This window comes from Ovis canadensis, chromosome 1 (genome assembly GCF_042477335.2).
Source record: "Ovis canadensis isolate MfBH-ARS-UI-01 breed Bighorn chromosome 1, ARS-UI_OviCan_v2, whole genome shotgun sequence".
NCBI classification, from domain to species: Eukaryota; Metazoa; Chordata; class Mammalia; order Artiodactyla; family Bovidae; genus Ovis; species Ovis canadensis.
Genome location: NC_091245.1, coordinates 85,399,894 through 85,426,734, shown reverse-complemented (window position 1 = coordinate 85,426,734; position 26,841 = coordinate 85,399,894). Strand labels below are relative to the sequence as shown.

Sequence of the window (26,841 nt, the reverse complement as noted above, 5' to 3'; positions counted from 1 at the left end):
TGGGCCTTCATTTACACATCCTCCTTCCAGGAGTGTATGCGGAAAACGTCGGGTTGGAGACAGAGTCACGGGTCCCTTTGGATTTGTAGTTATGGCTCTTGCTCCTCAGTGAGTTTTGGAAACATTACTGATGTCGATGACGGAATGCATAGAAAACCCTAAGCTCTTCATAAAGAACCCCTGGGGCCTTGGAGCAATTCCACCATCTTTACAGTAAGCTGCCTACTCTCAGAAACACAGCGTCATTAACCTGCTGGGGAAGACCAAGTTTAATGCGATAGTGCTAAGTCTGTCCTCACGATGACACACAGAATTTTGTTTGCTTGTTTTAAGCAACTATGTCAATAAAACATTTGGAATTTGTACTGTCACAGACTATGTACAAGCACGTTTCACAATGTGCATAGCTAAATTTCATGAACTATCCCATGTTCTATAACATCTCACATTTCCCCTCTTCCTCAGCTTTTTGAGGATGTTTATCATTGATGGTGGTAGAGGAAGGGCACATTTTAATGTAGTTTCTGTTGACCACACAGTAAAGTATCGAAAATGAACTTCAGTTTTTCTTCAGGACACTAAAATTTCCCACACAGAAATGGGTCAATGTACTAGATAGGAAAGAGTCTGAGGTCAGAGTCAATAAATATAGAAATTTTCTTTCTAACCTCTTCCATTTGGTATAATGTTACCAGCACAGCCTTTGGAGTCAGACAGGCCTTCCTGGCCCTATTATATCTGACAAGTTACTCGGATACTTTGAGGCTGAGAGTCACCATTTGTAAAATGGAATTCTGTAGACATGTGGGGACATCTCCCAGGAAGTGGAACAGTTAGCTGGCCAGCTCCCTACTGATATTCCAAGAAGACTTCGGTGATACCTCACTCTTAGTTCACAATTACAAGTTTGAGAAAGTTCATTATAGGTCCTTTCAGAGATCTTGGTAAATCTTTGCTTAAGCTAGGAATTTTCAGATGCCCCCACAAGGAGATACCAGCAAAGGTACAGATATCAGCTCACACTTAAAAAGTGGCTTGGCATTCTAAAGATATCTGGGAAAAGGCTAATATATGAAAAAAGTCAAATCTGATCAAGGTGGGCAACTGCTGTTTGCTAAAGATGACTAAACCTCTAAGATTTTTTTTAAGGTAGGTGCTACTTCCCCATCCCCCGCATCATTGGAACATTTAATTTATTCAAGATTAAAGAAGCAGCTATGTCCTAATGTTCATTCAATTTTAGGATAACCACAAAGGTTTCATGAATGCGAAATGCTAGTTACACAAATATGAAATGGATCTGTGATGAGAATACTGGATACATGATATAATAAAGTCCCAAAGGCATTTCACCTGGGACCTTAGCTTTCCTTCTAGAACATCAGCAAACAGATCAAAATTAATGTAGCACACCATACAATCTGCCATATAGCCTCTCTAGTCAGATAATTTTTTTCTTCATTATATAAAACCTAATTACCTAAAGGGCAATTCAAATGAAACTTTTATTTGGGGGATTTAGAAGTATTAAAGAAAAGGGAACAAACAAACAAACACTGCAGCTCTCTGGATAGCATGAACAAGATTACTAATAACCCTTGAGGGGGGACATGATTAACCTTGTTATTTTCCTCACAGTCCAGGTTTCTACAGTAAATAGGTACTGAACAAAATATATTTGGATGCTGTATGGGAAACAACTTTTATAAGGTCTCCAACTGGCATCAAATGTTTTCAAGTATGAAAACATCTCTGAGCTTTCTCAACAGGCTGATGGATCCCTGCAGGTACCACTTCCTTTGTTTAATGGTCCTACCAATTAAATCAAATTAGAGATGAATTTTTAATTCTATGATGAAGGCAATGCTCACTATAAGAGAAAGCAGGAAAGTAGAATATTTATCTTAAGTAAATTGTTATTTCAAATTGAATAGCTGAAGAGGAGGAGACAGCCAAATGCTTCCATCAATATTTTACACTTTATAAAACATGATGTCAATCATTTGAAGGTAATTTAAGGAAACAATGTACACTTGGGTTCATAAAATGTCAACATACATCTTTTCTTTTGTTGCTAGTCTAAGAAATGGCTTTGTTTATTAAAAAAATTTCAAGTTTTTTAAAGTTGTGTTTCCTGACATGAGTTTTCAGTGGATGATCTACCTTTAACCTCTGACATGTTTATCTTTAACCTCCATCACTTGCTTTTCAGCTGATAATCCCTCACACAAAGCTACTTTGCACATTAGGCCAACTCTTGTTATTCTAATTACCATTTTTTTTATAATATACTGTTTAGAGTAATTTGTGAAATCACTTGCTTTTCAGGACTAAAGATCAGATAATATCTGTTATAATGATTAGTTTATCACTTGAACAAAAACATCCACACCAAATCAAATATTAATTTGGATCATCAGCATCAACAAATATTCACTTGGATAAAATTGTGAATGTTTACTTATAAGTGCGTGATATATTTTACATTGAAAAAATGAAACTTGAATAAATTACTACTGCATCAGGTAAAGAAAAAACAGAGCTCATAGGCTCAAATGGCTACAGATTTATTTTGGGATTCATTAATTGCTGACAATATCACCAATAATTTTTCAGCCACAGCCAAAGCACATCAAAATGACTGAGTTTTAAATCAAGTACCTTTGGGATGATTGGAAAATCTATTTCCTAACAGACAACAGCAGGTACAAATGACCTTAATGGGAAATCTGTTTCAAAAACATTTTTAGCAGATGATCAGAAAGGATGACCACTCTGTCCATGCATTTGAACCTTAATAGAGGGGTTGACAGTTTGAAATCTATACTGAAACCTATCAGGCCTCCAAAATTTTTAATCACTGTGTATACAGCAAATGTATGTGAACTTATGGTTACATACATCAATAATTTATGTCACAATATACATCATTCACTGTCCCTGATGATGGGAATGTCATGAGTGTTATATCTATTATCATGGCATCTTTCTATACACTTGGTGGAGTTACGTTCATTGATTTCTTCCTTGGGATAAAGGGAAAAGCCCTGGTAAATGCCCAAACTTGGTTGAAAATCCAAGCGGATCTCTCTTTTCCGGCTTGTACCTTGGAAACCCCATTTCTATGCCCTCTTGAACAGGCAGGGAGTCATCTATGTATGAGTTCTTGCCCATTGGAGAGTAAAGGAATCCACCATTGCACACAGAGAATACCTTATAAGTCCTTAGAAGGAATGTGCAAATGCCATTGAAGCAGGCTAGAAGATACAATCATGTTTGATGGTTTTATGGCAAATCTCTTCACTTTAAAGCCAGGCAATAAGCAAGCTAGCCATATGTGATGCTGGGTGACCCCTGGAAGTGCTTATACCATTTGCCTGAGAAATCCGAGGAAACACCCATTGCACTCCTAGCAGAACAGCCAGAGGCATCACGAAAGCAGAGAATAAGCTATCACTTTGTTTGTTAGAGGGTTTTGGTTAGACAGTAAGGAGTTAAATTTTCCTAGTTTCCTGAATAAAGGTTAGTACATTTTCCAAAGGCACAAGAAAGCATCCTTTCAGGTCACCACTGATTTCAAAATAAAACAAAGCAAAATAAAACTGGAATTTCCCGATTCAGTGTGTAAAAGGTCAACATCTGCTGATGCTCAAAGATGGGGCATGTGGTGGAGGCGGCCGAATGAGATGTCAAGTGAGCAAAACAGTTAGAAATTCCATGCAACACACGATTGACACTTGGAACAGAAACACACCCCAGCGCCAAAGAACTACTTTCCGTTCATCCATTTCTGAAACCTTTGACAGGTCAGATCACCATCTATCTCAGCTTGCTTCTGCTTGGTTCCCTTTTGCTCCAGAATGCATGTGCAAATACAACTGTCAAGGCCTGAAAGGAGCACATTGTGGCGTATTTATGTAGATAGGCAAATGCCAAGGGAGATACTACAGCAGAAAAATTAGACTATTAGAACTGAAGTTTTCACTTGCAAGTTTGTACCACTGATGTCATTTCAACAAGATCACAAAGAGGAAGCTGCAGCATTAGGCTGGTATCTAAATGAATGTGAACACTAGTTCTATTAGTGGCTGATGTTCATTGCATTTAACATGTCTAGTGATTAATAAATCTGTGTGTAGTCCTATTTACAAGCTTAAGTAAACTGGGTTGATTAAAAAAATGGAAGACCTGATTGTGCATTTATAAGAGGCAAGAAGTTATTTTATCCAAATTATGAGGATATTGCTTTTTAAATGGTTGTTGTGTATTGGCATATTCCTATTGCTGTTCTTTACCCTTCTATCACCCTGTTGTGGCCCAGCATTTATGACAAAGACTGGGTTAAACTCTAGTGAAAATGCTTCTTTTCACTCACAGTGCATAATCTTGGCTCCCTCAGCACTTTATTTCAAATCACTTATTCAGTAGCTATTCAAAGGTTTAAACCATCAGAGAGAAAGGGAACAATATTTAAAAATATGTGAGATTTGGCTCTGAAAAGTTATGGGGCATTTCCTTAGTGAGCATTTCAAGCTTGGTGTTGGGGTGTCATTGTTTTAAATGTAAAGAGGGAGCTACAGCCTGGTTCTCCCATGGTATCTGGCAGAATGTCTTTGTAAAGGTACTACAGAAATGTTCAACAGAATGTTGAAGAGAGACTTCTCTTTTCAATTGCTGATATCGCTGCTTTTCTTGCGGGAATTTCTACCAGCCCCATTCCTAAATTTTGCATGTATTTTTTTTATATCCCTTCTCTACCAAACTTGAACCTAAGTAGTCAGGAAAATATGGATCATTGTATTTTAGGAGGGAGCAATGGACATACTGGTTATTTTCTTTCCTTCATTTCTCCAGAAAGACTAATGATCACAAACTGACCTCTTTCAGGCCTTCACAAAGGCTAAGGTTTAATGCATTAATAAAATTCCTTCTCTCCAGTTTTGTAGTAGTTTCTTTGGGCTAACAAATATGCCTAAAGCATTCATTGGCATTCATTCTCTGCTTTCCCAAATTATGGGAGAAATCCATATACAGTCCTCGGGAGTGAGTTCCATTTGTTTGCTGGTTACTAAGTATGGGTAAATAGGACTGTTCATATTTTTGCTAAATGAGTTACAGTTATGTAAGTAATTGCACCTCTGTAAAGGTAGGCTTCATCAAAAATAGAAAAGCTGTAGCACTGCCATATCCAAGAGTTCTATATAGATAACTATTTCATCTGTGCTCTCACCATATCTGTGCAGAGAACAAACACAACAATTCAAGTCACAAAGGAAATACTTTCTTACATCAGAAATGGACACTGGGAAAATAGATCTGAGGAGCTGAACAACAAAGCCAAGCTAGCCTAGACTTGGGTTTGTGATTTTTCATTTTTGTTTTTACTTACTACCAATACTGGAAATACTGGGGATACCTGGAGAGAAAGAAAAGAATAAAGAAAAGCTGTTAGACATTTATTAGTAAAGGATATCTTAAACATCATATACAAATCTCAGAAACTTAAACACTTGGCAACAATCATATCATCAGAAAATTAACATACAAAAAACCCCAAACATATATCCAACCACTGAAACCATTTTGCTTATTCTAGAACTCCTTTAACTTATCAGAGTCGGGAAATCAGCATTCAACTTTAACAGCTGGCTCAAGACAGATTCATGACATCGAATATTTTGTGCTTACCTATAAGGTTAATGAACATTTGTATGTGGTTCAAAACAGACTCTAAGCTAGGCTTGTGTTCTGGGCACCGAGCAGCAAGTATACAATGTATGTGCCCGTGCAAATATATCTACATCACACCATCTCTCTCTTTAAACGTGTTGAGATGCATGTGTTAGCAGTTGAAAGTCACTGGTCGTTTTATTTGATTAACTACATATTACTATCATGTTCAGTCCTCTTTTACTCGTCAGATATGTGGATTAAGCTCTGTAACAGTAAATTGAGCAGAATGCAGAATAATTCAAGAATACATTAGGTTGTATTCACATCGACCATGGGCTTCATCAATTTTTCAGCTTCTGCTTTCATTGTCAAGCTCTGCTAAGGTGGTGGAATCATTTCAGAACGTGACTGAAGATGTTATAAACGTGGACATGAATTTAGTTGTATCCAGATAAAAACTCCTAGCCAAGATCAGGGGCACAAGAGCCAGGTTATCTCAGATAGAGGCTTTGCTCTTATACTCATTGACTGTGACTTTAGGACAAGTTGCTAATGTTCTCTGTGGCTGTTTTCCACTGTTTTCCAGAGTTGTTGCAAGGATTACATATATATATATAATATATATTTTTTATATGTATAATTGAAAAGCTCAAAGCATTGAGCAGGTAGTATGTGCAATAATCAACAATTTTTGCTACGATTACTATTATTGATTTAGTTGGTTCATCAAACAAGCAACACCATGATAGACACTATAAATAACAGTTAAGGATTTATATCATTTCCACCAAATCCAGACAGTGGTGTGGGTGAGAACATGAGCTGGGAATAAGAACTAAGCGAGAGTCATGCTTTGCAACTAACTAGCTGGGTGATTTCATGTAAGTTTCCAGCCTCTCTAGGCCTGTTTCCTCATCTGAAAGGGCTAATAATATCTACTGCACAGGGCTGCTGTGAGAATAGAATGAGATAATCCATAAAAATGTCTGACACATGGTACACAGTCAATAAATGATAGCTGTTAATGAGCTGTTCAGGCGTTCTCCACATCACTACAGTGTGCTAACAGGTGGTAAATGTAGGAATCATTAAATTTCTATTTTAGTATTTAATCTTTGAACAACTGCCCTCTGCTTATCTTAACTAATCACTGTACCTTACTCAGAGATTTCTAGCTTTGTAGTATTTAAAACTGAGAGCTATTTTTCTATTTCTTAGTAGGGAGGGGAGAAATTAAAGGAGAAATTAAGGAGAAATTAAAGCTTACCATGTTGTTTAAAAAAAACCTGGAAGGAATGAAATCCTATTTTCAGTTATTAGATACATTCAATGTATCTTGATTTTAAATGCACAGAGCTTATGATGTTTCAGCTTAATTACAGATCACTAATCAACCAAAACTGGAAACTTAAACTTTAATTTTCATGTTTTACTTTGTCTGAACTGAATTTCAAGCGGCATGCAATTTCTGCAAAGGACTGCTGGATTCCTGACCATTATCTTTGCTGCATTTTGACAGTGACTTGGTACTGAATCTTTCTTTTTTTTCTTTCTTTGCAAATCCCCTGTTGAGTGAGATACGATGGCAGCATCATAATTTTAGTAGCAATTGCAGAAGCTCCAAATTTCCCCATGATTGAAAATCCAGCTCCATTGCAAGGAACTGCTTTGCCTTTGTAATCCGTCAAAGAGAATGGAAGTTAGGATGGCAGGAAGAGACTTTTCAAGTGTTTTCAAACTTGCATGGAGGTGGAGGGCCATGCATAATGCAAGGCAAAGTTCTCAGGATGTTTGGCCAGACACAATAGAGAGCAAACTTGTAAGACTGTTTGATGCAGTACTTGCTGCAGCTGAATATTTTAGAAAGATGCAGAAATGTTTCTATTCCTTTGGGGACGCCAGTGCTGGGGAGAAATGCTCATTGCAGCTATACAAACCTCTCCAAGCAAGACCATTATGAGATCCTATTTCCCTCATGAAGATGTTTTCTATTACCTAACATTCAGATGCTTAAAATTCTGGCTCTTTATCATTTTGTGATTTAAAAAGTTTTGAGGTGCTGCCAGGTGAGTCACTTTCTATTCCACTGCCGTAAAATGGGAACTGCTTAGAGAAGATTTTTAAATTGCTCACTGGAATAAGATTTTTGAAGTTGAAAATACCTGAACGCCAAGGGATGTCCATGAGTATATTGTCAAATGTTATTTTTCCCCCAGTGTTTCTTATTGTAATGTTCAAATACCTTGGTTTTGGTTCTCTACAAACAACTAAAGAATTTAATAACCAGTTGTATGCATTGAAAAGGCTACGAGTAAGTCATGAGAAATCTCTCAAGTGCTTAAGAAACTAAGACAGGAAGGCTACAACTCATTTCGTGAAAGGTGGGTTTCTTTGGCATCTGTAAGTGCTGAATCAATGAAGGCAATTTAATCACAGCAGTGATGGTTGCCCATAAACCACAGGAATGACAGTCAGATTATGCTCAGGAAAATTGTCTAGACATGTCTTGGTAGCTTTTTAGTGTTCCCTGCGAAGTGACAACTATTGTGTAAAGAGCATTTTTACCTTTAAAACTGAGCTCAGAAGTTATTACTTCCCTTCCTTCTTCATCTCCCTGATGTGAATTAGCCAGCGTTCTTTGTGATGCATACCTCTTTGTGCAGGCCTCTGTGAGCAACTTATCAACTTCTCTATATGACTGTTTGTGTGTTATCCTGAGACCTCTGAGAGGATGGGTGTCAGGTCTGTATCTCTACTGTCTGTCCAGGATGATGCCTACTACAGAAAAGTTGCTCAGTGCGTATGTGAACAAAAATTTACCACGTGTTTCCAAAGTTTCTATCAGAGTGAAAATACCACTTTTGGTCATAGGATGATCTTTTCCCCTCTATAATGTTCCACTGAGACATTTCTCAGAGTCCAGTATTCATAAATACTTTTGTTGTCTTTGGAAGTTTCCTCCATTCTGAGAGCATATCTTGCTACACAATGTACAAGATATGCCCCTCACCACTTTGCCTTCCGGAAAACTTGGATGTCACCTTCATGCTCAACGGGGTAAATTCGTTTAATGTTTGGCTTATTTTCTTTCTATATGTTTTTCCTCACACCTTCTTTTTATATTCCTGTTTGCATATGCTTATTTTTGTCTTTTTTCCTAAGCCAATCGGGGGAAATGCAGATTTTGTGAGTCCAAAGCAAATACAAATCAGGGAGCTCTCTTTGAGAATATTAAAGTATAAAATCATACTAGTTCAGATGGTAAAGAATCTGCCTGCAATGCAGGAGACCAGGGTTCAATCCCTGGATCAGGAAAATCCCCTGGAGAAGGGAATGACAACCCACTCCAGTATTCTTGCTTTGAGAATTCCATGGACAGAGAAGCCTGGCCAGGCTACGGTCTATGGGGTAGCAAAGAGTTGGACACAACTGAATGACTAACATACACACACGTAAGAGATGATTTCACCAGACATGAAATTAATGTTTTTATAGCTTAGAAGGAGTCTAGTGAGGGACCCTGTAATTTAACTTCATTAGCTTAAATCTATCTCTGAAATAATCTCAGAAACATTTGGGAAAGACAGATGATAGGTAGATAGGAAGGAAGGGAAAAAGGAAGGTATCAGATAAACTAATTCAGAAACAATGACAAAAAATGGAGAGCTGAAACAGAGCTAAGAAATAATCTTACTCAGCCCTTCCACTTTACAGAAGAGGAAATGGAAGGCACAAATAGAAGCAAGGGCTTCATCCTATTTGACCCTTTATAGTCAACACTGGCCCAGGTAAATCCTAATCCCTGTCTACTGAGACACTGCCAAACTTATACTGAGGCAATGAAAGACAGGTACGAACGAGCTTTAAGGAAAGGTTCTGCAGTGTGTGATATATGAGCTTAGGACTTCTGCTTCTTCCAGAAGAGAAATGCTCCTTCAGTCAGAGCCACACATAAACGCTGAGGAAGCCAAAGGACCAAAAGAAGGTGAAGGTGCTAAGCTTGCTGCTGTTGTTCAGGTGCTCAGTTGTGGCCGACTCTTTGTAACCCTATAGACTGCAGCAGGCCAGGCTCCTCTGTCCTCCACTATCTGCTGAGATAAGCTTGTAGGTACTTGCAATCTTTCCCTCCTCAACCAGGCCTCCCCACTACCATATTTACTTAAAATTTTTCTTTTTAAGGAATTCCACTGCAGTTGGGGCATGAGAACCTGGTGGAATGATACAATTTGTTATTTTCTCCTTCCTCCTCCTCTTGCTGCCTGCATCCTCCCCCTCCTACTCTTTCCCTCTTCCTTCTTCTCCTCTACCCCTCCTCCTTCTTCTTCTTTATCCTCTCCCTCCACTTCTCCTTCTCCTCCTTCTTCTTTCAATTATACTAACTTTTCCACCAAGTATGTGGCTAAAGGGGACATAGCTAACTTTGAGAAAGTCAACATAATGGAGTGCTCAAAAATAAACATTGATTTTTCAAAGCAGGTGAATTCAGTGCTAAAAGCCCTAACTCTTTTTGAGAATCAATGCAAGGTTCAGCAGCTTTTCACCAAGAAGAAAGCAGAAAGGAGAAGGAATCAGCATACTTTACACTGAGAAAAAATATTACCATTGTTGTGTTAGGTGGTTTGACAAAGGCCTATCAAGAAAATGACTAGATCTCCTTATAGCCAGGCTGCAGGAACTGGGAACTCTAATTCCAAAAAGCCCAATTGAAAAAGAGGGAAGTGATGAGTAAGAAAACATTCTACAGCCTCACTTGTATTCTAAAGGACGTTCTACTTCCAACATCCATTCAACCCTGCTTCCTGGTCCAACTGCTGATGACAAAGGATACAGTGAGTTGTCTCCCAGGAATTTGAAAGTGAAGCTAAACTAAGATTGCCCTCACAGAATTATACGGTAGAAACCAATGCATAAACGATCCAATCAAAGATGGTTAAGTCATCTTAGAGCAGCTGAAGGGCTCTAGGACCTGAGTGTATATGACAGGTTTGACAGAGGTGATATTAGTGTCACTATATCTGAGAACTGGAAGAAAAGCTAGTCAGAAGGTAAAGCTTACAAAAAAGAACATCTTCAGGCATGCAGCGGCAGTTCTGGCCTAGCACTGTCTCAGGAACAGGGAAGGGTAGCCTGTAAACTTTCAGACCTTCAGTGACCTCTTGGCATTAGGGAGGCTGACCCTGTGGTAGGACGGATGTGTTAGGATGTTTCAGCCTGATGTCATTAGCATTCAAGTCATTTAAATTTCCTGATCCCATGCTTACCAAGCAACCTTCTGATTATTATCTGGCTTAATTACAGGGGAGAGAATACACTGATCATAAGGCCTGAAATAATCTGAGTATTATAACACTTATTTCATATTGTGGATGAATAAGTTGACATTTGGATGCAATTTATCTCTCCATATAGTTGCTGTCTCCAAAGAGAGAATTTGCTGTTTAAACTGGGATGGGTCCATGTGCTAGATTTCAGTGAAATTATAGTGATCATAACAGCTAACTTCATTGTGTGCTTAGTACGTGACTGCTACTAGTTTAATATCTTACATGCATTAATTTGCTTAATTTTTGTGACAACCCTATGATATTAATACTCTGGTTTATTTTACCAATGGGGAAAAATTCAAGCACAAAAAGTTGCAGTCAGTTGGGAAGGAGACTGAGATTGGAATACAGAGGTCCAGGATCCAGAGCTTAGACCTCCAATAACTACTCTATACTGTTGCCCAACTTATTATAGGCCCCCTCTTTTATCTCTGGTGTGTGTGTGCATGCTCAGTTGTGTCTGACTCTTTGCAACCCCATGGACTGTGGCCCACCAGGCTTCTCTTTCCATGGGACTTCCCAGGCAAGAATACTGGAGTGGGTTGCCATTTCTTCCTCCAGGGCATCTTCCCAACCCAGGGATCAAACCTGTGTCACTTACGTCTCCTGCATGGGCAGGTGGGTTCCTTACCACCTGAGAAGCCCCTCTTATTTCTAATCCTCAAAAAAAAAAAATCTGAAGACACAAAAGCTTTTTTCCCAAAGTTTACCTGGATCACAACATAATATGATCTGAACTAATTTAGTGACAAAACCTGACTGAAAGGGGTATGAATGTGGTCTCCTTTATCCCACTGAGTGAAAATAATCATAGGTTTGCTGCAGAAATATTAAAATATTTGATTAAGTAGGGCTACCTGATGTTCTGCTGTGAGTATTCATATAATATTTATACACTGTATTACTTTTTAAATTTAAACAACTTAATTCTGAATCAGCTCTGGTCCCATCATCATCAGATAAGCTGCTGTAGACGAATAACTAGGTAGGTATTTGTTTTTATATATTGGCCATACAGTTCATGGAGGTAACACTCTGACAGATGCTCTCTTACTGTGCTGACAGAATCAGATTTTGTCTGGTGACCAGAGCCTAACAGTGGTCAAGTCACCAAGGCTGTGAATGCCACTTAGTTGTTTATTCGCTAAGTCCTGTCTGACTCTTTGGACCCCATGGGCTGTAGCCCTCCAGGTTCCTCTGTGCATGGGATTTCCCAGGCAAGAATACTGGAGTCAGTTGCCATCTCCTTCTCCAGGGGATCTTCCCAACCCAGGGATTGAACCTGTGTCTCTTGTGTCTCCTGCATTGGCAGGCGGATTCTCTACCACTGAACTACCTGGGAAGTCACTTAGGGAGGCCTCTAAAAACCAGCCAGCCAAAAGGCCATCTCTAGATAGGTAGATGGGTCAATAGCACCCATGAAAAATGAGTGATTCTTTTTTCTATTGGTTTTTCTCCAAATCTCAGTTGATCTCTTCCTGGGGGAGAGTGAAGGCCCTTGTGTTACAATTGCTGAACTGTGAAGGTCACATACGCCAGGGGACATGGGAAGATGGATGGGAGGTCAATGCGTCCACAGGCACATTTCAGGGCTACTTATTCATCCATCAAATAATTAATTCCACAAACATTTATGAAGGCCAAGAATAAAATATGGTCCTATTCTTAAATTGCTAACATTTTGGTTTCTGAAGTCAGAATGTCCTGAGTTTAAACCTTGCTTTGTCACGTATTCGCTGTGGGATTTGAGGGAAACCTACATATTGCTCTTTATGTGCCTATGTTTCCTTATCTATAAAATGGGGACAAAAATACTATACCTTCCATGGGGACACTGGAAAGATTTATTGCAAGAAAGGATGTAAAGCACTTCATAAAATATAAAAGGCTATGGTAAGCTTAATAAATATAGCTACCACTATAATAACTATTATTGTAATTTTGATTATAGTTAACCAGTTGTAAGTGTCCAAAAATTATCAAGAATCTAGAGAGAGAGAATGTGGAGAAGGAAATGGTAACCCACTCGAGTATTCTTGCCTAGGGAATCCTGTGCATAGAGGGGCCTGGTGGGCTGCAGTCCACAGCGTCGCACAGAGTCCATGACTGAAGCGACTTAGCAGCAGCAGCAGAGAGGGAATGACTATCCTTTGCACAGGACAATCTAGGTAGGCTACATTGAGTAGTCGTCTTGAAGAAAGAGCAGAACATCAATAGAGAATAGAGAATGAATTCAGGGTCTTGCATGTTGACTGTGAGATCTTCACAGATAGCTGAAAAAAATTGGTCTAGGTTCACTAGATAGATTTGGGCTGTAATTGGTTTATTAATACTAAACCAATATCACTAAGAATTAAAACCAGAAGAATAGTTTAGATTATGAAGGGAAAAATCTGTAGACTGAGAAGAAGCAGGGGTGGGGAGAATGAAAATTTAAAGCAAGAGTAGAAGGGGAGTCTTTGAAGGCAAAGAAATAAAAAGCAACAATATAGGAATAAACATGAGAGATAGCAGGTTAGAGAAGACTGAATTGTTCAGACAGGTGTCAAATGCAATCTACATACCAGGAAAGGACTCAGAAAGTCATTCAACTTTAACCTGAGAAGCAATATAGTGAGATGTACAGTATTTGGGGTCAAGACATACTTGGTTCAAATTTTCCTTCTCATTTTGACTAGGTAGCTAAATGCTAAAAAAGATACTTTTCCTTCGTATTGATCAGACTCCACATCTAGAATATGAAAATAGTGGCATCTACGTTACAAAACTGTTGTGAGTTTGAGATGAACTAATGCATGAAAAGCACTTAGGAAATCGTCTGGATAATGACACACGTGTACACTTGGGAAAATATAAATTGGTCAATGCAAATTTAATACCAGAGAAAATAACAGAACGCTCATCAAATTACTTTCCATCACTCAGAGGAGCCCTCGGTATTGTATAACAATTCAGGTTGGATTTCTGAACAAACAAATAATGTCAATGTCAGACCAATTTAATTTTCTTTCTTTGAAATTCTTCAAAGACCGTGTAAGTAAGAGGAAAGTAAAAGACTGAATACAGCTGAACTAGCTGGGCTTTCTGTCTGTCTCCATGACATTTCTATCAGTAAACTGAGGAAATTATTTAGATTGGCATGTCCCCAAAAGAGTGTTTCATAGAAAGTTTTTAAGGGAAAACATAGGATAAAATACATTATTTTGGATGCTCAAATTTTTTAATAAGATAATGTGAATACCTAGGGCTTCCCTGGTGGCTCAGTGGTAAAAATAACTTGCTTGCCAAGCATGAGATGAGGGTTTGATCCCTGGGTCAGGAAGATCCCCTGAAGGAGAAAATGGCAACCCGTTCTAGTATTCTTGCCTGGAGAATCCCATGGACAGAGGAGCCTGGTGGGCTACAGTCCATGGGGTTGCAAAGAGTAGCACATAACTGAGTAACTAAGCACACACACACACACAATGTGAATATCTAAGAGTCAGTAAAATGTACAGAATTTTCCAAAATTTTTGCCATGGAATTCTTTTAAAGGTCATAAGACACAGTTTGGCAATCAGAGGTGTAGATAATATAATCTTTTTTGAAATTATAGCTCCCAAAGGTCAATTAAGTTTTCCGCATCTGTATGTAGGGATTAGAATTTCACTCATGAGCTGGACAAGGAGAATCGAGATAATCATGATTAAGCATGAAGTTGGGCAGATTTTCTATCTACTTGGAAGACAAATGAAATTGAAAGGACATTCAAAATAGAATTCTATTAAAAATAGAATGAAGATCAATAGGGAGAAAGAAAGATGTCTTACAGATAAAACATAAGCTTTGTAGAAAAATATGAAATATATTGATACACATAATATGTACATATGGCTTTAAAGAACTAAGAAAGCATAGTGAGTCTTCTAAAAGCACAATGAATAGAAATATTATCATAAGAGTCATTATTTTTGCCTCTGCTGAGTCTATTATAATGAAAAATGATTGGATGGTAGTATTTTAGAGGGCTGGAGCTCTATATTCTTCTCTCCTGGCTCTATATACTCCATACAAAAATGACCTTGGAGTTGCTCCAGAATTTAGAACTTCCAGGCCTAGGATTCCAGCAAGGTCTCAGTTAAAGGATCTTCTGAGTGATAGGCTGAGAGTCTTTGCAGGGAGATCTTAAAATTTCCTGATGTGATGAAGCTCTCCTAGTTTTTATGCTAAGAGTGGGCAGGTACTGATCTTCCTGTTCAAAAATAATCCTGGCTGCTTGAGATTCTGCTAAATCCAGAGATTATCCAATATGAGTGGTATTTCTAGGTTACTGAAGAGTTGGTGTTGAGGAATCAGAGACTGTAACCATTCCATTCTACTTCTTAGGTTCTGTATTCTTGTATTAAAATGCAGCATATCCTAAGTGCTCCCCTTGAGAACTGGTTTGTACCAGCTACAGTCATGTATACATGTATGTGCATGGACATGGTGAGTGTGTGCATGTGTGTAAGAAAAAGCCAACATGACGTGAAAATCATAATGCAGTGCTAGAAGTCCTGTGTCTGGCTTAAACTTCCACACTGACAAAAAAGGACTTCCGGGTAAGAGACTTGAAAATCTTATCATATGAGAAATGGAGTGGATGATGCTAACCCAGACAATAAAGGAATCGGGGGTTAATATAGCGTTTTAAGACTCAAAAAGAAAAAGCGGTTGGAAATTAGGACACACTTAATATTGATGTCAAGAAATATGTTTTATAACAATTAAAATTTTCAAGTAATTGACAAAAGTCTGCCTTATGAAGAAAATCTTAAAAATGAATTATTTTTGAACGCTTATTTTGTGACAGGTGTTATGCCAACCACATCACATGCATTAGCTTATTCACTTCTCTCAAAATCCCTATGAGGTAAAAACTATTATTATCCTCACATTACAGATGGGCAACCAAGTGTTGGAGAGGTTAATACTTTACTTTTTCAAGGTTACACAGCTAGTGAATGCACAAACTAGTATTTGATCCTGGAACCCACACACTAAACCACTAAGTTGCTTACTTTCATCCTTGGATACTTGCTAGCAGTCTGATGTGGCAGAGATTTTGTTTAACGTGGTTCTTTTCATTGCAAGACTGGACCATTGCAGATTGTCTTAAAATCTTTAAGCTAGCTTCTGCTATTTTGGGAGCTGAAAAATGGAATTGAACCTCCTTGGCCATTGTGTCCATCTGTCATCTTCCTATTTTAACAGAGATGGGGAAAAGTCTAGAGAAGGTCAGTAAAAGCTAAGGGATGGATAGCCAACAGAATCCACAAGGCAAACTGAAAGAGGTTGCACTTCTTTGACCTGGGTGAACTGGTCTGCAATAGGCAAAATATTAGGGGTATATAAGTCATTTCCATGGAGACTATAACAAGAAATTCATTACACTGAAAAAGTTTAGCTGACACAGAAGGTATTTCCAGTGAAATATCTTGAAATAAGCAAGACTTTGAAACACAGTTAGGGGTAACAAAAAACAGGGCTGTGTTATAAAAAAGCCAATGCCTTCAACAGCAGTCTATCCCAGCTGCCTTTCTAGAAGCCTTGACAAGCTGCTCATCCCTGAGGATGAGCCAGAATGCCAGAAAGTGTTTTGAACATTGTTCTCTTCCTTTCTGTCCCACTAAAGAAGACAGAGTATTAAAAAGCAAAGACATCACTTTGCCGACAGGGTCTATTTAGTCAAAGCTATGGTTTTTCCAGTAGTCATGTATGGATGTGAGAGTTGGACTGTAAAGAAGGTAGAGTGCCAAAGAATTGCCAAAGAATTGCCAAAGAATCAAACTGTGGTGCTGGAGAAGACTCTTGAGAGTCCCTTGGACAGCAAGGAGATCAAACTAGTCAATCCTCAAGGAAATCAACCTTGAATATTCATTGGAAGAACCACTGCTAAAGCTGAAGCTCCAATATTTTTGATGTGAAGAGCCACTCATTGGAAAAGACCCTGATGCTTGGAAAGGTTGAAGGCGGGAGGAGATGGGGATGACAGAGGATGAGATGGTTGGATGGCATCACCAACTCTATGGGCATGAGTCTGAGTAAGCTCCAGGAGTTGGTGATGGACAGGGGAGCTTGACGTGCTGCAATCCATGGGGTTTCAAAGACTAGGACATGACTGAGCGACTGAACTGAACTGAACTGATGGCTCTCAGCATTTGAGGAAACCCCACAGAGTTTCCATTAGTAAAGCCACCTTGAAAAAAAATGCAACATTTCTTCTCAACAGAGCTTTATGTATTAATTTTAGGAGCTAGACTGTCAGGTTTTTTCTTTAACGCAGAAAGAAACTGAATACCCAAACAAAGAGGTGCTTTTTTAACCTCTGAAGGATTTTCTTCTCTGCTTCATAAAAATTTTATCATAATTTAATGCCCCCATTCTTTATGGCTTGTTACTTGGTCCATTACTCTTACACTTAACTTGATAAGGTCCTGGTTCCTATGATATTAGTATTTAGGGTTTGGTTTCTCACAGATGCTGCTTTGAAGTGCCTGGTAACCTTGGCAGCCTTAGACAGAGCTGGTGGCTTTTCAGCTTATCCTCCCTCTGCTCACTGTTTTGGTGCTTCTGTTACTTCCCACTTGAATGGATGTATTCTCAACCTCACCCTTTTCTACTTTTAAAAGAGGTCAAACCTTGGGCTTTAGTGGGTGGTTAATTGGTCCATGCATGGAATTGGGCAGTTCATTCTCGAAGTAATCACTTCTCTCCTTGAGTGTGTCAGAACATGTCTTCCTCGGGAGGTTCGTGGATTTCAGAGGAGCGCCCACATGAATGGTAACAGGGCATCTCTCATGGTTCCTGTGAACACAGATAATGCCTGTGCTCTTTTCAGATGCACACACACATTCTTTTTCTTATTGTGGCTCCTGCAGCTCTACAGTCATAGTCTTTATCAAAAGGTGGCCTCACCTAACAGGACACATGCCAGGCATGACCTCAGCTGTTGGAATTTGGAAAAAGCCAACCATTTCACTGGAGAAAATTAGGCTGTAGCTAAATATAGAGAAGGAAGCATCTTTTAGACATCTTTTAAAGCATCTCTTAAGTTGCCCAGTATGGGAAATGGGATTATAAATATGTAGAGAATTTCTGGAAGTTGTTTATGGTTAAAATTAAGCCAGAGTTCAGATTTTTGAATGCCTTTGTTATTTTAGAACCAACTAATAATTTAGAAATTAATTTGGGGAAGGAAAAAAAAAAGCTCCTGTTTCATCCATTTAGACAAAATTTCTTCTGTGGTTTTACATCATTTCCCAACACACTGATGTCAGTGTTGGAAGACTGAATTTAGCAGATGATCCAAGTGCTGAAATGTGCTTACAAGTGGCAAAATTGGAGTCAAGTTTCGGCTGCATTTTGAAGAGGAATGAGACTACTGGAAAAGGAGCGCAAGCACAATTGCAAGTGAAATTGAGAGGAACTCTCAGCTCTTCGTGCAGAGAATATGGTGTTACCAAGCAAAAGTTACTCACAGGTATTTGCAGTGCCTTTGGGGATGGGGAGATACGAGCCTGGACTCCAAGGTCGGCCCTGATAATTCTTCTTGCATTTCCCACAGTCTGGACCTGTAGTGTTGTGCTCACATTCACAGGTCAATTTGCTGTTGTCATACACACACACAGTGGCATGGAGATTACATTTGCACCTAGGCAGAGGAAAGACAAGAGTTCATTGTTAAGTCAAATTGATCTTGGAGATCACTGAGGCTTTACCCAACTACCTCCTAGAGCTGTGGTTCTCAGAGTTGGCAGTGCTTGAGTGCTACCTAAAGGCTTGCTAAAATGTAGATTTATAGGCCCGACCCTCAGAATCTTTTTAACAAGTGTCTTTGAGGGCGGATGTGGGGTTATGGTACAGCCTGACCTCATACCACACTTTGCAGAATCCTAATACCAGTCAGTTCGGTGGGGCCTGAGGCTCCCCTAAGACAATAGTACTCGGAAATCAAGGGTTTCCCAAAAGATACGAAAAATATTGCCACTAATGAGAGGCTTTTCTGTGCTGTTATCAAATCTACAACAATACATCTGGGTTTGAAGAACAATGTCATCTTCTGTTTTTCCTTAAACCAGAAGGACAATTCTTTGTTTAAAAAGAAATATAACCACTGAGACAATTTACTATTCAGATTTATTTTATAAATCCCAATAGTTTATAATCAGATGTTTTCATTTGGGGCTATAAAATGACATTCTCAGGCAGAGAGTTTTTCCGCCAAGGCCTCTACCCAACCTGAGTAATCCTCAGACTTCCTGTGTGCTGTGCTTAGTTGCTCAGTCATGTCCAACTCTTTGGTATTCCATGGACTGTAGCCCACTAGGCTCCTCTGTTCATGGGGATTCTTTAGGCAAGAATACTGGAGTGGGTTGCCAGGTCCTCCTTCGGGGGATCTTCTTAACCCAGGTATAGGACTCAGGCTTTCAGCATTGCAGGTGGATTCTTTACCATCTGAGCCACCAGGGAAGCCCTCAGATTTCCTACTCATGTAAAATAATCACAAAGGTCTCGCATAAATGGGTCAAATGACTCAGAAAAAAAAAGTGCTTAGAACACTAGAAAAACTTATGTGTGGCAGGGGTTTGAGGTCATTAGCCAAAGTCTTCCCTTTGGTGCCGTGAATAAAACTGTGATATATGAGAGACAACAATGGAATATGCAATTTTCACAAAAATACATTCCCACATCCAAAGTCTCTGACTATAAAATTGCAAAGTCAGACTTGATATTTGTTGAGGCAGCAGGTTATAAACTATAACATAGAAAACACAAGCTGCACCCTCTGGAGAAGTTAAACCCAGGTTGACAGAATGTCTATGACCAGAGGTCAGAACAATGTATATGGGAAGAGAAGTGGAAAGAACGTGGATACACAGACCTGGAGAATGAAGGGCCAAGATTTGTCAGGGTCGGGACCTGAAAATACGTGTGTGTGTGTGCATCTTTAAACTAGTCTTATCTTTTCCAGGGATGAGGACAAAAATATAAAAAGTCAAATTTCACAAAGATATTTGGTTCCTTTTTTGGCAGAAGTCATTAGGGAAAGTAACAATACTCTTTCTTAGGCAAGAAAATAAGATACTTTAACAACTGCTGTTGGTCTCTATAATGTCTGTACATATGCATGTACGTGTGTGGTCAGTCATTAAGTCATGTCTGACTCTTTGGGACCCCATGCGCTTTAGCCCAACAGGCTGCTCTGTCCATGGGACTTCTCAGGTGAGAACGCTGGAGTGGGTTGCCATTTCCTCCTCCAGGGGAATCTTCCCAACCCAGGGATCAAACCCATGTCAACTGCACCTCGTGCACTGGCAGGCAGATTCTTTACCACTGAGCTACCTGGGAAGCTATGATGTCTGTACAGCAATATCTAACCTTCTTTCTTGTGCACTGATGGTCTGTTTGGAATACTGATCCATATTTATGGCAAGGAAGCAAAGGAATAGCTAAGATTATTCCTGAGAGCTGTCAAGCTCCCCTCTAACTAAAAGGTATAGCTCCTAAAGCAATGGCCACCAATTCAAACCTCCCTGGGTAAGACCTAGCCTTGGCTTCCTCAGTATCTACTACAATTTTTAGTACCTGTAACTACACTCTGCCCTCTGTATAGTTATAATATATATATTGTATATATTATAGTAAGCTGAAAGGCTACTATTTAAACAATAGCTATTCAGCATCAGGGGACGACAGAGGATGAGATGGTTGGATGGCATCATGGACTCTATGGACATGGGTTTGGGTGGACTCTGGGAGTTGGTGATGGACAGGGAGGCCTGGTGTGCTGTGGTTCATGGGGTCGCAAAGAGTCGGACACGACTGAGCGACTGAACTGAACTGAACTGATTCATCATCAACACATAAGTAAAATCTTTAAAATTAACATTCTTCCAATCTTTCAAAAAGAGAAAGGATTCAGTTAAGTGAAACAGACAGTATTTAATTATGAGCTAGGTCATATAAAAATCTCCTATAGGCAGGGAGTTACTTGTGCTAAGTTGCTTATTAAATAATCTTTTTCCTTCTCCATTAGCACCTTTATTTATGGCTCTGTTTATAAATATGGAATATGTTAGAAACCTAAGTGATAGAAGCACCAGCTTACATTGATTTAGCACCCTATCTGGTGTTAAAAATTCCAAATGAGGTAATGAACAATGTGACCCCAAAGAATATACTAGTTTCATGTGTGAAGACCAGCAATGCAAGTAGTAATTGTAAACTGGATTATATATCTTGTAGCTGCTAATACTTTTATACTGGTAGTTACTCTCTGAGTCAGAAGCAATTTCTATTCTAAAAACTTTATATTTGCTGAGAAAATACTATTTGAATAACAAAAGGAAGTGAAAGAAGAATAGATAAATATTTAGTCTTATTTTTTTCCAGATTTCTTTCAATTAATGGTTCATCTTCATCTGTCCAAAAACTTGTTAATCATTCAAGGCTTAACCCTACTCATAACTCTTCCCTGATATCTAGCCTACCCACTGTAGACACCGGATCTTTAAGCTTCTGATTCCCTTAAATGTTTCCGTGTGTTTGCTTTGGTTGGTTGTTATTTAAGGCTCTTTCTGCTTTTAGAACTTTTATTCATTGCATCTCTCCCATCTTAAGGAAAAAAAAAAAAATCCACCTTGTATTCTAGCCTTTTCTAGCTATGACTTTAGCACTCTCTTTCCTCTTGAGTTTTCTACACTTGCCATCTCATTTTCCTTTTTTCCCACTCAATAACTGTTTCCAACCAACCAGAGCCTCTCTTGGCAAGATCACCCATAACCTCTAGGTGAAAATCCAACGTATATTTTTCCTTGCCTTATCTAACCTCTTTTGAGGATTTGACTTTGTGGGACCACTCCCTTTTCCCCTGACACACTCTCTCCACTGGATTCTCACGGTCATTTTCAGAACCCTCTTCTGTTGTTCTCTTTATGCACTATTCTTTGGGTTCTGTACCAGCACAGTCAGCCTATGTGACTCTCCTTGGGCACTCTTATCTAGGTTGTCCCTTCAATTTCCTCTGTAGTCCTTAACTACTTTTGACTTATAGGCACTTTACAGCAGATTTTCATCATTTTTTTCCCTAGAGAAAAGTAAACATAGGCAAAATAAACTCAAACATTTGGAAACGTTTTAGGAGAATCAAATCCTCTGTTATCGATAGGAATCCACAGAACTCTCTCCTTTCATTATCACTAGGTAAAGATTATCTGATTAACATATTGATAAGCCCCTGGTACTGTAATCTCAACCATGCATCTCTCTCTCCTGGGCATGTCAATCTCAGCATATCCAAAATGGAATTATTTGGCTTTGCTTCCCAACATAGGTGAAAGATGAGAGTGAAAAAGCTGGCTTAAACGTCAACATTCAAAAAACTAAGAGCACAGCATCTGGTCCCATCACTTCATGGCGAACAGATGAGGGAAAAATGGAAACATTGACAGACTTTATTTTCTTGTGCTCCAAAATCGCTGTGGATGGTGACTGGAGCCATGAAATGAAAAGACTCTTGCCCCTTGGAAGAAAAGCTATGACAAACCTAGACAGCATATTGAAAAGCTGAGACATTACTTTGCTGACAAAGGTCCGTCTAGTCAAAGCTATGGTGTTTCCAGTCGTCATGTACAGATGTGAGAGTTGGATCACACGGAAGGCTGAGCACCGAAGAACTGATGATTTCAAATTGTGGTGCTGGAGAAGACTCTTGAGCGTCCTTTGGATTGCAAGGAGATCAAACCAGTTAATCCTAAAGGTAATCAGTCCTGAATATTCATTGATGCTGAAGCTCCAATACTTTGGCCACCTGATGCGAAGAAGTGACTGACTCATTGGAAAAGACTCTGATGGTGGGAAAGATTGAGGGCATGAGGAGTAGGCAGAGGCAGATGATGAGATGGTTGGATAGCATCATCGACCCAATGGACATGAGTCTGAGCAAACTCCAGGAGATAGGGAAGGACGGGGAAGCCTGGTGTGCTGCAGTCCACGGGGTCACAAACAGTCAGACACAACTGAGTGACTGAACCACCACCACCTCCTACTCTTTCCTGTGTGTTTTCAGCCTCAGTGTCTTGCATCACCTCCTGTCAGCTGGTGAAGAGCCTCCGCTCTCACTCCTTTCCTGTCACATCTAATCTGTCCTTACTCCATCTCACCTAGTTCTGATATTCCTCCTCTTTTATGATAACTCTCAAAATACACACAGTTCCAGCCATGGTCACTTCCCCGTTGACAGCACCATCATTGTTCATCTGGTTTATCCCAATGGCTTCTAAAGACAACTTACTGCCTCCACTCACACTCCTCTTTCAGCCCAATCTCATCACAACAGTCAAACACTCATTTACACAAAAATATTTGGGTCACTTTGGCTTAGAACCATTGAAAGAGTTTCCTTTATTCTCAGAATAGAGTCCAAGATCTTTAACATGGCCTACCAGTCCCTTTGAAAGCTATCCTGTGTTCCTTCTCCATTCTTATCTGCACCACTTACCAATTCTACAATTAGTTCTTCAAACTTTGCCTTCAGGTAAACTTTTAAGCTGTTCCATCTGGCTAGCACATACCCCTACCTCTTTTACCTGCATAATTTTTACTATTCAGATGTCAACTTGGAAATCTCAGTTCTGGACCCTCGGTGGCATTTCAAAAACCATCTGCTGGTTAGAGACTGCTTCTCTGAGCCTTGCTCCTACACACAAGGCAAGGCTAGTCACATGCTGAAGTCCACTCCATCTCTGCTCTAGACTTAGGCTGTATTGTAATTGTTTATTGTTCTGTCACTCTCCTTGGAGTTTAAGCTCCTGGGAGCAATAGTATATTTGCCTTATTTATTTCAACAGTCCTAGCATGAGTCAAGTTACTTGGCATGCAATAAGTGTTTACAAAATATCTGACAAATAAACAAATAAACACCAGGTGACTAATCAACAACCACTTTCTGAAGGCAGGAACTTCATGTGCCTGTTCTACTATGATGAATACAGCAACGGACTAAAAATAGAGAATAATTAATAATAATAATTAATAAATAATAATTAATAAGCATTGTACTAAATCAAACCCTCTAAGATGTGTGCTGAAAATTGCCTTCAACACTGGTTTTCACAGCTAACCTTATATTGGGCAAAGGAACTTTGTAAAATTGGTGAGAACTTATAAGCTCAATTTAATTTAATTTGAGCTCCAGATGATTTGGCACATGTCTGAAAGCTAACACAAGACTATCAGGGGAAAAAAACTGCCTAAGGACCCATGAGAAGAATTCAACTTAGAGAAGAGAAAAAACGACTCAGAGGAGCTTTTGTGTAGCGTCATTTTTCTGGAATGGGCATCTTATAGCTTCAACTCCTTCCTGTAAGGATGGTCACTGTGGTTCAGCTGAAGTCTGGCAGAGCACTGCCTGGGTGCTCAGTAAATCTGCTGACTGAGATGAGTTCCTGGGCTGTCCTCCTTCAGTCACTGTGTCAACTGCTGTGCCGGGGCTGAGCTTGTTGAAGTGGACGCTGAGGCGTCACGGCATTGGCCTATATTTGGAAATGGCTCCCTTTCAGTTTCCACAGCTCAGTTTATTCTCATCATTCCATTCCAATCAGACACTAAACTCCTTTATTTAGAGCCCTTGCTAGAGCGGCTTTTCCTCCAACAGAAAAAAAAAAAAATGCATTTCACAATGCTAGGAGATTGCTCTCAATTCCTGGTGTTATGACCTCCAGCCTTGTGATAGGGTGGAGGGCAGACTTCCACGATATCCACTCGTCTCTGACAGATTCATCATCCATTTCCATGGCCATCCAGCTGCCACGTCTGCCTTCACTTCAGGTGGGGGAGGAAATGTACAAATGGAGACCTAACAGGCTTTGCTAGCATTCAGGTATCTGATGTTCTGGAGAGCTGAGCCTATTCACTGATTCTGTTTACATGTATAGAATGCATACCAAGACACTGCAGATGGAACAAACTGACTTGCTTATACCTCAAAGATCCGCTTGTGTGTGAGTGACAAACTGCATATACTGTCAAATAAGGGCATTGCAAAGACAGACTTTTAAAAACAAAAAAAGTGAGGTCTATTCTGTGATGCAAACTTAATGAAAACCAGTGTGTTCTTGCTTTCAATCAGGTCTGCATTTCCTGTATTTTAGTGACCAGCTGTCATGAGTCAATTTAATCTTGCTTATAAAAAGGCTCCAACATTTAGATCTGTGCCACCTGCCAGTAGGTATGAAAAGCTCATAGAGTCTGCCTGTGTTTTGTTTTCTTTTTTATAACTTAATATATTTATTCTGGGAAGCATGCTGTCCCCCAGAGTTTCCTGTGAGTTAGAGGTCTGCACATATAATCTATTAGAAGTGTTTCAAATAAAGGTACCAAGACAAAGAAGTTTAAAACTGAGGCTTTGTGAAACAAAAAACAAAAATGCTGTTTGGGTACTTTAATGCCACAGGAGGATTCATTCTGAGTAAATGAAGTTTAAGCATCAGGGGCCCCTTCCACAACCTTGAGAGGGACCCTAACAATGTGGCCATGTGGTCACATGCTTATATATTATTTTCACAAATAAGATATCATTAAATTTTTTAATTAATGAAGGTTTTTCCTTAATAAGACCCCTCTCAAAGGGCATAAACTTTTGTCAATACAAAACTTGAATCTGGTTTGCCTGGCTTTGCCTTCGACAACCACTAGCTACACAAATACTTGTAGAAAATGAGTTAGCACAAATATCAGAGTCAGAGATGTCTTTTTCAGAAGGTGATAAATTATAAAATGCCTCACATACTTTTTCTCCCTCTGCAGCCCCTTGACCTTTCTCTTTTCACTTCAACACATGAATTTTTTATTTCTACTTCAATATATTATTTGAAATAGAAGAGTCTCAGCAAAATGACTTAGAGATTATGAGTTATGACACTTGAATCAGATGGCCTGGGTTCAAATTCTGCCTCTGCCACTTACTTGCTGTGAGGCTTATATGAGTGACTTAACAAAGGAATAAACAGAGCTAACCTTGACTAAATGCGTCCAAGCACCTGACACTGTGCTAAGTACTTTTTGCATATTTCCCACATTTCTTCATACAAACTTTAAAATAATCCCATGGAATTGGCACTATTAATAATTATAGATGATGCATTTGAATATTGAGAGATAAGAAATTCAAGTCTCCCAGGTAGTTGGATCTAGAGCAGAAATTTGAACCATGCACAGCTAGCCTCCAGAACTCAGCTCTTAGCAGCCATCAGAGAAGGCATGCAGTCTTTCTAAGTATGGCCAGGCTTCAGCTGCCTCAGGGACAATAAATGAATGTGCTTCAAAGAACAGTTCTGGCAACTGAATGAGATAACCCATGCATAGTTTTAAGAAAGATATTACAAATGTAATTTCATTTTTAAAAATTTCTACTGTTACTCTTGTTACTACTACTACTACTGGATGAGCTGATTCATTCCATAAGTTTTGGTGGTGATGGTGGTTTAGTTGCTAAGTTGTATCAGACTCTTTGCAACCCCATGGACTGTAGCTTTCCAGGTTCCTCTGTCCCTGGTATTTCCTAGGCAAGAACACTGGAATAGGTTGCCATTCCTTCTCCAGGGGATCTTCCCAAAACAGGAATCAAAAGCGTGTCTCCTGCATTGCAGGCGATTCTTTATCTCTGAGCCACCAGGGAAGCCCTCCATAAGCTTTAATTAATAACATATTTCTCCAGATAACATTGTAAAAGGTCTCATGGATTAAAAAAAAAAAAAAGACAACTCAGAGTCCTGATCTCCAAGAACATGCAACCTGTTGACTAAAGAAGATGAAACATACACAG

The 26,841-nt window shown here is 39.2% G+C and overlaps 1 protein-coding gene across 7 annotated transcripts in view; it reads right to left on the bottom strand.

The window, feature by feature from the left end:
* NTNG1 (netrin G1) overlaps positions 1–26,841 on the bottom strand; it is a 371,518-nt gene that overhangs the window by 72,664 nt on the left and 272,013 nt on the right. For all 7 annotated transcript variants that reach the window (XM_069573650.1, XM_069573646.1, XM_069573647.1 and 4 more), the window contains exons 4-5: positions 18,497–18,669; positions 5,390–5,416 (exon numbers count right to left, since the gene is read on the bottom strand). In XM_069573650.1, the coding sequence (XP_069429751.1) occupies positions 5,390–5,416; positions 18,497–18,669 (200 nt within the window). The remainder of the gene's footprint in view (positions 1–5,389; positions 5,417–18,496; positions 18,670–26,841) is intronic.